General features: G+C 39.2%; 1 protein-coding gene across 1 annotated transcript in view; it reads right to left on the bottom strand.

Moving 5' to 3' along the window:
- Positions 1–396: 396 nt before the first annotated feature.
- Positions 397–14,059, bottom strand: part of Sdc2 (syndecan 2) — a 96,955-nt gene continuing 83,292 nt past the window's right edge. The window contains exons 3-5 of the mRNA XM_041637720.1: positions 8,179–8,312; positions 3,973–4,108; positions 397–2,758 (exon numbers count right to left, since the gene is read on the bottom strand). Of these exons, the coding sequence (XP_041493654.1) occupies positions 2,595–2,758; positions 3,973–4,108; positions 8,179–8,312 (434 nt within the window). The 3' untranslated portion in view covers positions 397–2,594. The remainder of the gene's footprint in view (positions 2,759–3,972; positions 4,109–8,178; positions 8,313–14,059) is intronic.

Raw genomic sequence — 14,059 nt, forward strand, 5'->3', positions numbered from 1 at the left:
CAATGCTAACATTAATTGAGGGAAGTTTCTGTCTTGTTTAAACTAAATTCAGCTATATTAACAAGGCAGTATTTGTGAGTTCAGATACTTTTTCCAATAGCTAAAAGTTTTCTTCTTTTTTTTAATGTGCTCTTCCCATCCCCCACCACGTGCTGAAAACAGACGACGAATACCATAGGTCTTTCAAACAAATGGCAGTACTTAGACAAGGGAGCTCATTCACAGGTGGTTAAGAAAACAGGAACTACCACACTGGTCTTAATTTTTATAGCTTACCAAAATTTTCCTGAACTCAGTAATGACTACTAATGCTTTATGATATTATTTACTGTTTCTTAAAAAAAAAAAACTTAAGCAGAAAGCATACAGGAAAGTGGACGTGAGTCTATACGATGATTTACTTTCGGCATGACAGACTTTATTTTGGCACTTTAACAAATTTGCTTTACAGCAGTGACAAAATATTTGCCAGAAAATTCTTTTCCTGGCACAGATATCCCAAGCAAGTTATTCTACAAATAGAATTGCACTGTTTAGACAGTTAGAGGTATACCCACTACATTCTCAGCCTCTGTAATTGAGGGGCATTGTGCAGCTTTGGAAGGGCCCATCATTTCCTTTTAATCATCCTAAACAAGGTGAATGACCTCTGAAATTGGACAGGAATTTGGGAATTAAGGCCTTTAAGGATTCAGATACAACAGGGTTCCAAGTGTTACTTTAGTTTTGTTTGATTGAGTTCTGTGGCAAGTCCAGGGAAGGTTCTCAAACGAAGTAGTCAAACTTTCTTAAAGGTAAACTTTATGCTGGAAAAGTTGCAGTTCTTGCTGTCTTCTTTCTACTTCCATGGCTCATAGTTTAAAAATAAAATTAATGGTAAAATAGAAAATATAACAGAGAAAAGAAATGCTTTGTACAGTGAGTACCCAACCAGGTTATCCCAATCCCTCCATCTCTTCCTCTGGCATTGCTTTTCCTACAAATATCCATCCAAAGTAGCAAGACTGCCATTTATTATCCAGAGTCTCCCTACTCTTCCCCTCAGCCTCGTGGAGTGGCTGTAGTGTTCCATACAGGAGTTCTACCAATCTCCAGGGAGCTTTGACAGATAAATGAATCTGTAGGACTGAGCCCCAGATACCTACTTTCAGAAAGGTCCTTTCACTTCTTTGGAATTTATACTTTTAAAAGTAAATTGCAAAAGAAAGCATCTTTCTCAATATTGCCAGTAGCTATGCTATAAAGGTTGCAAATCTTGAAATCCCTTGCAGGCTTCCTATCCCTGTACCCAAACACATGGATGATACATACATTTCCTCTGGCCAGTTCAGAGGTGACTCTGGTAATAAACAGTCCTGCTGTTCAGCTCTTTGGTCTCGACTTACAGACACCATGAAATACTCAAAAATCAAACCCACATCGTTGCTGAGAGCAGACGGTCAGTCATAGCAAAGGGGAGATGTACATTTGATAAAATGTACAAAATTTATAACAGTGACATTATCAATATTAGGCCACATGATTTATTCAGTAGTTTGTTTCCAAATTACAATTTATGTCTATTCATAAGACTACAAAAGTTACCATTAGAATTGTCTGTGCTTATAAAATGCCAACTGTTTTTTAAACTGTTATATATGCTCATTAACACCAGTCTGCAACAGGTTACATAGAATCATAGGCACTTTAAAGGCTTAAAAAGATGTTTACAACTTAAATGCATTTTAAAGAACAAAAACTGGTCTTTTTTTTTTTTTCCTTTAAACTCTTCCTTGTATTTCAAATTGCAAGAAATTAACAAGCACAGTGGCCAAGGAATCTGCAGCAACTTTTCAAAATACTGTTAGCATCTTTGGATTTGCTGAGGCTTGTCAGTTACTCATGTCAAATCCTCCCAAAAGAAGATCTGGTTAGATCACTAGGACTAAACAGCTTCGTAGTAATAATCCAATTTTACACATTAATTTGCGGTTGCAAATCTGTCTGAAGCTACAGGTAATGAAAAGAAAAGCAAGTGTAAAATGGTTAGTCTGACATTTAAAAAAGTACATAAAGTAAGTTTACATATTTGGAAAAAAATCACATATACACTAAATTACCATTATTGTAATCATTCAAAGACAAATTGCACCTTGACAGCTACAAAAGGCATAAGGTTTTGTTTTTAAGGAAGGGGGCAAGAAGGGAGGGCAGAGAAGAGGGACAAGAGATAAATTAACAAAGACCAACTTGGTAAGGTCAATTGGAGACATGCTGATGAAGGGAACAGCAGTCATCTTTGAACCAGAAGACAAACACAATCATTTTGTATTTGCGCATAGATGCTCAAACCAATTCCACGAATGTCAAGGGTTTTCATAACATAATATTTTGCCACTGCTATTCACAGAACACTGCAGATGTTAAATTTTTACTTTGTATGTCATTCTAAAGAAATACATGAAAAGTTTTAAATACAATGGGATTTTATCATTAAAAAGCCAGTATGGCTCTGTAATGAACAAAACAAATAACAAAGATCTTCATTACTCTATGCCAAAGCTTTATTTTGAAAAGTTCAGTGATCTCCCAAATAGAGACACTAAGTGGGAGCTTTATGCATAAAACTCCTTAGTAGGTGCCTTCTGGTAAGCTGCACTGGATGGTTTGCGCTCCCCAAGGTCATAGCTTCCTTCATCTTTCTTCCTCATGCGGTACACCAACAGCAAAATGAGAAAAATGGCAAAGAGAAAGCCAATCACCCCACCAGCGATGACAGCTGAAACAAAAGAAAGAGCTCTTTTACATGAGGTTCAAGGTTTGTAGGAATTAGTTTGGTCAGTTCCAAACTATTGACATTTTTATAAAAGGTTTGAGAACGCAAGTTTTAAAAAGAATAATCTGGATTCAATAGTGTCATTCCTCATAAAGGTACATAATATCAACCCAAAAGCCTCCATAAGAAAAATCCAGCAGCAACCTCAACTAATCTTACACTTTCAAGTACTTGTATTCAGTACTTGCATTTCACAATGTAAGCTTCTAATCACAATGAACATATAAAACATGATATAATAGAGTTAAAATTGAAGAATAAATACAAAAAGCATGCAAATATCTTTCTATTCTTGAATTTTAGGAAACCCTTACACAAATTAGGTATTGTTACATCTTGCAAATCTTCCCCTTCAAAACAAATACCAATACAGGCTTCAGTGTATTTCTCTTATCAGAAATTTCTGGGACCAGGAGTGTTTTGGTGTGTGGACTTTTTCAGATTCTTGAATATTTACATATGTAGAATAAGATATCAGGGATCCGTTCCAAGTTTAAATATGAAAATCATTTATGTTTTTACAGATACTTTATACACAAAGACTAAAGGAAAACTTATGCAATTTAAAAGTAATTCTGTTCATAAGCAAGGTTATGTAATGTGCCTGTGTTTGGGGTGTAAGCCATCTCCAGAGCTCAGGAAGTGTCTCTTCACACTTGTGCCATCATAGCAGAATTTGACAAGCTTTGGCTGTTTGGAATATTCCAGACTCTCAGATTAATGATGCTCAACCTGTACTTTCACCAGATGAGTTTTCATTAGCAGCTAAATTTTTATCACATGGGAAGCATTTGTGCCTTTTCCTCCTCTGAGGTTTTGAATTCCAGAGATGACCTGGAATACAATCCTCTGACTGGTATCTTCTGCCCTGCCCCCACCCAACGGTCTCAGGGCTATTCAGCCTTACAGCTTCAAGGTTCTACCACTCTGATGTCCTTGCCATGATGGAATATAACCTGGAATTGCCTCCCACTTTAACCTCTTATCAATAGCTGGCTGAGGGATAGGCCAGAGGAGTTAACATGCCATTATGAAATAGAGTCTGAAGACAAATCGCTTCCAGGAGGCCAGTAAGATGCTTTATTAGGGCCACTGAATGCCACTTTTCCCAAAGACATCTTTAAGCACCTTTCTACTTGAAACTGCTGGCAACTCACCTGCTAGGACTTCTGTCCGTTTAAACAGATTGTCTGAATGTTTCTCTGTGTACACATCTGTACTTTTTACAGCAGGACCCAGCTTCTCTTCTGCCTCAGAGATGCCAACTTCCTCCTTGTCAATTTCTTCAGGTGACTGATGTGGAGAAGAAAGAGAACATTAATATCACTCTTCAAAGATGTGCTAGGAAGAAGAAATAATAGTAAGTATATCCTTAATTTCCTTTATCTTTTACAAGCAAGTTTAGTAAATAGTAGTAATAATAATTTTTATGATGTTTCTATGCCCATGAGTGAGGCTCTATTTGGACCCATGTAGCTTGAGGTTTTTGGTACCATAGAAGCAAAGACGGATAGTTAATGAGTTCATAATATAAGAATGATATACATAGTTATTTTAGTTGAAAATTCTCAAAATCTTTACTTTCTTGGCTGGGAAGATGGCCCTGTGCATAAAATGTCTGCTTGCTGTGCAAGTACGGAAACCTGAGTTTGACTCCTAGAAGTCATATGAAAACACTGGGTGGTGGGGGCATGGTAGAATCCTAAGGCTCTGGCCAGCTCACTAAGTGACTTCTAGGCCAATGAGACAGCCCCCCCCCCACTTGAGCTCTCTCTCGCTCTCTCTCTCTCTCTCTCTCTCTCTCTCTCTCTCTCTCTCTCTCTCACACACACACACACACACACACACACACACACACAAACACATACACACACACATGCACACATGTGCACGCACACACTCACATGTCCTTTGAGTAGAGATTTTGTTCAGTTGTTCAGTTGGTCTGCTGTCAGGAATGTGGTGTTATTTTTATTGCTATTTAAAATCGCTCAGATGAAGGTATGGTTGAGAACCCCTGATTTAGAGCAGTTAGGTTCCAGGAGCTGTTAACTGAAGTTCGTTCTCAGTAGCTAACACTACTGATGGGAAAACACTGTCCACTCTCTTAAACTATAAAGTCAGTAGACAATGAGCCTCCTTCCTAGCCAAACCTATTCTAAGGATTTCTTAAGGATTTCCAGCCATCTTCACCAGAGTAATGCGCCATGTGTCATTCAGTTGTGTTTTGAAGGCTGGAATTCATCCTAGTCAAGAAGACAAAAAAACTAAGAAAAGATTTTATTTTCTTGGACTACCTCAAAGTCATCTTTATTTCTAGGAAGGACCACAAGCTATACAAGGGGGGTTCACTTGAACTCTGGTGATCAATGGGGATCAATGGGTCCCCTATCTCAGTGATCAGAACACATGAGGCTTCCACAGTAAGAATAAGTGATAGTGTCATTTTCTTTTCCAGGTTACAAGAAACTCTGTACTGCAAAAATCTTAAGCTGCCCTGATTTCCATAAATTAACATTTTGTCGCTGCATAAACACAAAGCCAGGTTTCTAGGTTTTCTGTCTGGTTATAGAAGAAATGGGAGGTCCTCCCAAGTCCTGCTGTTCCAAGTAGAGCAGATGAGAGAAATCTGTTGGCAGTATTTTGCTGGTTCTCTCTATTTTCTTCTTATGGAATTCCCATCACCAACTGGCTGCCTGGTAGGACCAGCAGCAGATCAGAGGATGGCTTATCTGATCCTCATTAAGGAAGTGCATGCTTCCCTGCTCATTAGCATTGCTTTGGTTGCAAGGTCTTTAGAAGTTAGGAAAAGGGAGAGAAAAATCAAGCAGGTGGATACTCGTGTGTCCAGGAAAAGAGGCGAATGAACACTGCAGGACGTGAGAAAGACACTGAAGCTTAGACCCCGAGTCTATGTCATCCTTAGCATCTTTACTCCATTAAGACAACATGGCTTCACCTGTTGTTACTTTAAGTCTCTAAAGTTATTTAAGAGTCGACTTGTTCAGTTCCTTTTGACTCAACTTCTGAATAAGAGGGGGACAAAGAAGTTCACCCGAGGGATGCTCTGGAACGCGCCCCACAGAAATGGCACTTAGAAAGAGGTCAGTCAGCACACAAGCTCAAGGTGCTCCAGACCGAGCAATCATTTTTAAACTGAAATGCTCAACCGCACAGAAGCAGCACAGGGTCTACAAAGAAGAAATCACCGCTCAGGACAGAGCTAATCGGAACTGCCTCTCATATACATGTCGGTGCAAACTGGAATTATGAAAAGGGAGTATAAATAACTAAATGAAGCCAACGGAGTGTTTATTGAGTCCATGTTTGGATGTCTAGGGGCTGTGAAAATGTGGTGGGGAAAAAGACTAGACTCCACAAAAACAATGAAGGGCTCAATAGATGTACAACAAACTAGATAAGATATCTCTCCGCAGGACAGGAATGCCACCGAGAGACCTATACAAAAGCAGAATCTTCACTAATGGCATCTTAGAGGCAAGGTTTAATTCAGCTATACCATGCTACTGTAAACAGAAAATTATATTGTTATTATTGCTATTCATGATCAATATCTTCATTATCATCACCTAGAATGGTGCTTGACACACATTGAATAAGCCTCCCACGAATGGATAAATTCTCACCATTACATTAAATACAACTAAAAATAGACATTTTTGTATCAAAATGTCAAGGGATCTCTACTTTCTAAACTCATCACCAAATGTCCATTTGTTAACAAAGCTGATTCAGTTACTTTTTAGGATTAAATTTTAAAAACTTAAATCAATTTTCAATTCATACTTAGTAGTACAGAAAGCTGTATCAAACTGGGGTTTGTTTAGGATAAAACTCTTTAGTATTGAAAGCCAATACTTCCCCCAGGAGAGTTCCTGACTACAAGATACTAAGTCTTAATGGTCACAGAGCTGAAAATACTGCAGGAGAAGAGGTTAAGTAAAACTGTGGGAGAGAACTAAGCCATCTTCCCACAGGCACACAAGCTAACTGCCACACAAGCTCTGACGTATTTACCCATCCTGCTACCAACAGCACCAGTTAGTTTTCATTTCTTCCCTCCTTATTCTTTTATTCATTCAATTTAGAAATCAATGGAACAGCTCCCAGAAAATGCTAGGTATGTCTGCCGAGGTGTGTCACAGCATATCTCCTTGCCTTCCTGTTTCCTGGCTGTGGATTGGCTGCTGGCAACAGTGCCAGTGCTCTGTGAGCCTAGAGAGGGTGTGCTAACCCACACAGAACTGAGTTCTTGCCTACTGCATGTCTGCAGGGAACCACCCATTTGTATCATGACTTCAAGGTCCCAAAAGTGGGGAGAACCAAAAAGAGGAGGAACAGGGTACTCCACAGGTTAAAAAAAAAAGCCTGCCTGTATTCCTGCCAGCAGAGGGGTGCTTCTCATCCCACAATGCCTGCCACTGCCTTAAAGAAACAACCTTCCAAGACCTGCATGCTTGGCAGTATCTTATTTCTGAATGAACAGATGGGTGAACTGAAAAATGGGATGCTTGTGTTGCTGAGTTTTCATAAGCAGTATGCCATCCCTGAAGTGTGTAAAGTCTACCACCATATTATTACCCATGCTCCACCAAATTCAACTAATGTTTGCACAGTAGTTACCAGGTCTCAGGTGCCTGCTGCATATATTCACATCTAGTCCTCCTAAAGATCCAAGACATTTGACTAGACCCAGGATTCAATGCTTAGGCCTTCACCGGACTCAAATATACACTTTCCACATTAAATAGCTTACCTATTAGTTGATGGCTAGCTAAGTGAAATACAATGCTAACAAGGTCAAATGCACAAACTCGGTGTTTTCATTAGCTAGTAGTTTTGTTCTGTTCTAAGTCCAACCATCTCATCCTTATTAAGTACGCTCTCACTACACATAAATACAGGTGCAGCTGTGCCCAGGTCCGTGTGTTTCTGAGAGTAGAACAAGTTTGTGCAGCACTGATGGTGGACCTGGACACTCACTGAGACCTTATGACAGGACCTGTTCTAAAGTTCACCATATATTTTTGATACAAGGTAAAAAAGTCTGACTTAAGATAAATAGAATTTGCTTCATAACTGGGCGAAAGAAGTTCTACAAGAAAGAGTGTCATGTTAAAAACACCATATTCATCAGGAAGTTAGGCCTAGGTGATAAGAATAGTAAGCAGGTCAACTGTAAGATGTAGTAGCTAAAAGTCAAAGAGCCATTTACAGCAATATAATGCAAGGGCTATTTGTCCCTATATAATCAAGTCGGGCCTTTAAAAAGAACTGCTCTGTGCAGTCAAAAGAAAGCAGTATTTGTTAGTACATGCTAATGCAACGCCAAGCAAGTGCACCTTGGTCTGAGCAGGCGTAATGCTTTGTGTCTTCAGCGTCATGGTTTCCACTTTGGGAGCAGCACTAGTGAACGAGATCTTTGGACTCTGTCGGGATGTTGTCAGCTCTGGACTCTCTACATCTTCATCAGCTCCTAGGAAAGATGTGAAGATGAGCTTAGCATGTGACTCATTACACATATGTGTACATTATCAGGCAATGCCACTGAATGTTGATTCAGAATCAAGATCTCCAGATGCCAGTCCTTAAGCTTTTAGCACAAACAAACCTGTGATCTTCAGTGACTTTGTAGGGGCTGTGGATAGCATGGTAGGAATTTTTTTGTGTGCAAACACTTTGAACTCTTCCCAATAACTCTGTTTCTCTTGCATATTCAATCTCTTCTGCTACAAGTGATATTTTTGTGAGTGGGAAACATACCGTCTCAAAACCCAGAACCAATCAAAAAGCATGGAAAGTGTAAATTCTCCTTCAGTTGGCTGCTTATCTCATGGCAAGTCTCTGCCTTCCCTCACATTTTATAACCACCTTTCCCAAGGTGGCGTAGTTCTTCATTAACTCCTGTCCTCCCCACCTCCTCTCCTCTGCCTGCACTGCCCACGTGGATTGACCACATCATCCACTATTGATACTTTTTGTTAAGATCACCATGTTGGCATCCAATGACTTTCTTTTAAGTGGCACTCAATCAGCCCTTCTTGTGTTGGTTGGATGAATGTCTCCCAAAGCCCATGTGATAGACTGGCCATCAACTCACAGTGCTATTAGAACATAGTAAAAGCATGAGAACAGTGGTTCTTAACCTTCCTAATTGTAGTAATAAGAGCGGTGGGGCTGCGTCCCCAGCACCCCAGCCGCCTGGCTTGTTTATGCCCCGAAATAACTATACAGACACTGTATTCTTTTAAACACTGCTTGGACCATTTCTATCTAGCCTCTTCTAGGCTAATTCTCACATATTAATTTAGCCCATTTCTAATCATCTGTGTAGCGCCTCTAGGTGCGCTTACCGGGAAGATTCTAGCCTACGTCCATCCTGGGTCGGAGCTTCATCGCGTGCGTCTGCCTGGGAGCGGGGCATGGCGTCTCTCTGCTCCAGAGAGCAGAGCTGTCGAATCTCTGAGCTCACTTCCTCTTCCTCCCAGCATTCTGTTCTGTTTACTCCACCCACCTATGTTCTAAGCTATGAGCCAAGCAGTTTGTTTATTACTTAACCAATGAAATCAACAGATTGATATATGACACTCCCACATCACCTAATGTTGCAACCCTTTAATACAGTTCCTTATGTTGTGATAACCCCCAACTATAAAATTGTTTCATTTTTACTTTATAACTATAATTTTTCTACTGTTAGGAATCATAATGCAAATGTCTGATATGAACAACTACTTTAAAAGGAGGTCTCTGGGAAGATCAGTCACTGGGGATACTTGAAGAGGATACTGTGACTATGACCCTTACCTGTTTCTCTTTTATTAACTAAGCAACTTAAGGTACTCCAAGCTTGATGCTCTGCCTGGTTATTGGCCCAAATGCAACAGGCCAATCAACCATGGATTAAACACCAAAACTGTGAGCTAAATTAATCCTTTCTCTTTTTTAAGTTGCTAATCTCAGATGTTTTGTTATGGTAACAGAAATCTGACTAACACATTCCTATCACCATTGGACATTGTCAACTGCATTCTCCTTGATACATATTATTTCTTTGAGAGCTTACAACTTCCTAATTTTCTGCCCATTATAAACAGACACATTTATCCTTTTCTATCAAAATGTCAGATAGCAAGCACTCTTTATAGCTCAGTTTTAACCTTTTAACCTTTCTCTTTTAAAAAGATTTTAATTTGTGTATGTGTGTATTTGCAAAATTTTTACTTAACAATTCCCTCCTAAACTGGAAATTCCAGAAGGCCAAGAGATCACATTTGTTTTGCTCCTTGAATGTCCAATAGTGTCATGACCACTGCAAGCTTTGAGCTGAGAGCTGGTATGTGCTCATTAAGTGACTTTTGAGATTTACATCTGAAACGTCCCGACAGATTAAACTTTATGCACTCTTCTCCAGCCAAGGCACTGCTTGGGAGGCTGTGGAATATTTAGGACATGGTCTAACTGAAGAACATGGGCTATTAGGGATGAGTGTTTGAAGGAGCTGGTCTAGATCTCCAGACAGAACCAAATGCTGTATGCTCCCACCACCACAGGCCAATCCACATTGCCAGGCCTTCCCCTCTGTGATCCTCTGAAACCATAAGCAAAATGAGTCTTTCTTCCTTTAACTTGTTTCTGTCAGGTTTGTCATATCGATGAGAACAATAGTTAATACGGTGACTAACCACTAGCTTCCTACACCTGAGAATTTCTGACATGCAAATATAACACTGTTTTTAAGTTAATCATCTGTCAAATTTGTACAAAAAATTAAAAACAGACTCAAGCTAGCAAAAACAAATCTGTTTCCTCAGATAAAACTGAATGAAAGCTCTCAATTCCTCAAACTAAAGCATGTGACCATTTCTCATAGAAATTATAGCCATGTGATAAACACTTTTAAAAGAAAGAGGCTAATACAAAAAGAGTGTAAAGTCAGAACTGGGTTTTTAATACTACAAACTGTCTTCTTTAGCTTCAGAATATGTATACCTGTTTTTATAGTGAAGAAATGGCAGAAAACATTGGCAAAATATAAGATTCAGAATTTTAAAAAAATCCCCAATCAACCTATTTTTTGGGTTTGGAATTTACTACACTGAGTCCAGAATCTTCACCTGTAAGGTGGAGTGAATAATTTTCTCTCATATGTGCACAGAGTAATGTGCCACTTAACAATGGGGTTGTGGGACAATGGTGTTGATTTCATTGTGGAAACATCACTAAGTGTGTGCATAGACCAAGAAAAAAAGCTTACTACACACTAGCTAGAAGTGTAAATACATAACACCCCCTTACACACACAGACACACATCATGCACAAGAGGGCTGGAATGTGGCTCAGTGGGATTAGGTGTAAGATTTGATTTTGATTTGATTTGATTCCTAGCATATCCAAAAGAAATCAAGAAAAGAGAAAACAGTGTAGTTAAGAGACTTGGGGAGTGTGTTTGTATACGACTACTGTTTGTGCGACTGCAGACTGTTTTATACTATATTTTTATAATTGGGAATACACTGTAAAATAATGATAACAAATATAGTAAGTACAAACATCAATAGCATGTTGTTTATCAACATTGTTAAGGATGACTTACTAGAGCTAAGGTTATTGTTGCATTTGTATGTGACATGGCAGGTTTGTGTACACTCATGTCACCATGAACATGAGTAATGGGGTGAACTACAACATTATTATTAATATGATGTCATCAGCTGACAGGAACTTTTTGGCTCCTGATATAGTACCGGGGTATCATCATAGTATATTCAGTCCATTGCTAGTCAAAATGTCATTGTGGGGTACATGAAAATGTGTCAATCACAGATGTAATACATATTTAGATGTAAACTGTACATGGAAAATATTATGTAAGTCATTAATAATGACAGCTCCAAAAATACATGGTTCTTTCATAGTAGCCCACATAATTATCATTAAATTTTGACTTTGTTACTTGATTTGTTACTACAATGAGTCATTTTCTTCTCAATGAATCATTTTTTAAATAAGAACAAAACCTCAATGAGGAATGATAAGGTTTAATTAAGGGCTTTCAAGACCCCTTCCTTTGTTTCAAAAGAATTTCAAACATGAATCACCCAACTAGGAGTGGGGAGAAGCAATAGCCTACATTGTTTTGGAAGTCTCTTAGACTCCCATGATCAATACCATGCTTTACTTTCGGTAATCAAACCTGTAGTTCTAATCTGGGGTCAGAATATGCGTCTCTTCAGTTAAGGAGGAAAGGGCCTATTTGTTTCATAAAGAGATTTTCACCTATTCACCCCGAGGCTAACACCACTTTAACCCTCAATTTATGCTATCCTTTCTGGGCATGTGTGGCCTTTTGTTGTGTTGTGGTTTGTGCCTTGGTATTGGTCAATTCAGTCTTCTCATGTCTGCCAAGACTAGTACTGTATCCCCATGTGCTTGTCACCTTTGTGGATTTTGTAAGAGGCACTATCTCTCTTTTCTAATGAGTTCATATCTGATTCTTTAAATACCACTTTATCTTGAATGTGACAGGGTCTTTTTTTTTCTCAATTTGTCATCTTTAAAATCTGTTATTTATTTGTGTTTGACAGTACCTTCTGATGTTGCCATCAATTACATGCTATTATAAAGATTATTTTTTATTTCTAGATTTCTTGCTCTCTTGAAGACAGGAAACATCTTTTTCTCTGTGTGTTTCAAGAGTTTAGCCCTTGGAGTGGCACAGAACAGATACTCGTGAAGGCTTCTCAGTTTGTTGGTTCCAATTCAGAATCCATATTTATAAATGTGAGGTCTCCTTTCCTTGCTGGAATGTACTCTCTGGGTCTTCAGACATTCTGATCCAGGCCATTTTCTATCCTACTGGATATGAAAGCTAGTCAGGTGACACATTGGACAGAACCCTGAGGAGTCCAGGGTTTCCAGCTGGGACTGGGCATCTGTGAACTAAAGCTTCTTGATAGCAGAATGGGATTTCACAGCCCCAGAGGTAAGGCAATAAGGGGCTGAAGGACAACTCTTTCTCTCAAGCCCCACTTCCTAGTCCTTGTCCTAACCCCATTACTTTCTGGCAACCTTACTGTGTGGGATGAGAGAAGGCTCCTTGGATTTTCTCATGTGAGAGTGGAAAGGATAACAGAATTAAGGATACCTTTATAACAGGATTGCTATAGGGATAGAGCATCACTCAGCACAAAGGGCTTCACAAATTTTAGTTACACACAGTACTACCTTTCATTGAAAAACAATGTCCACAGCACAGCTCAGCATAGTTGCTGAAGTCAAGATCAATAACTTTTCTGACTATCGTCCTAAAGCTAGAACTGTGGCTGAAGAAACTTGTCCGCATTCAAGCCAGTGGACAAGTTTCTTCATCCAGTCCATCCAGTCCATTTGATGACTGGGTTCAAGGCTGCAGATGCGCCACTCCCACTAAATGGATGAGATAGGGAGGCGTGTGAGCACTGTGGCCCATTTCCCTTATACTGAAAGTAAACACAATCTTAGGAGGCATTGGCAAAATGAGTTGTGCAACCTCTACAGATCCACAACAACCCTTGGATCCTAAGATCTGTGACGAAATGGGGGACCACAAAGATCCACATTTATTATTTTCGAGGACATTTTGAAATGACAGTTACAAGACACTTTTGAGGCGCTAAACAAAAAAAAGTGCCGTGAGTGAAGGATATGAATAGTGTTGTGGGCTACAGAGAACAACTCTTTCACACTCGTTCTGCATGTGTGAGATGATCACGCTCCTTTGAATAACTAGGGCTATTTTTACAGCAAGATAAGGTGGAAACTCTTTATTCCTGGGTCAGCTACTGCCTCTTGTCTTTTCAGATTGGTCACTTTCAAAATCAAACATTCTTGTACGTCTAGATGTTTTCCAGGTTCAGTTGACTTTTGTTTGTCTAGGGCCCTCTGAAATGTAGACCAACCTCATTGTCACACATTTATATTCAGCATAATAACTGTTAACATAGTTAAATCTAATCTGTAATAGACACCCTAAGGAAAAAAGGCCTTGCTAAGACTTTCTTACATGCTACCAGCCAGACATTTATTGTTTATCCCCTGACTACATACTTAGCTCTTCCTTTTTCTCAGCTTTTTAGGAGGTGTTCCTAGCACAGGTAAAACATTTCCAGGTAAGATATACTGGGGAAATTATCAAAGACTCGTTTCTTTATCCTTGTGCCTGCATCCTCTGCAATGTGATA

This window comes from Microtus oregoni, unplaced genomic scaffold (assembly GCF_018167655.1).
Source record: "Microtus oregoni isolate MIOR12 unplaced genomic scaffold, Mior012 000053F_ref0000044, whole genome shotgun sequence".
Classification (NCBI taxonomy): Eukaryota; Metazoa; Chordata; class Mammalia; order Rodentia; family Cricetidae; genus Microtus; species Microtus oregoni.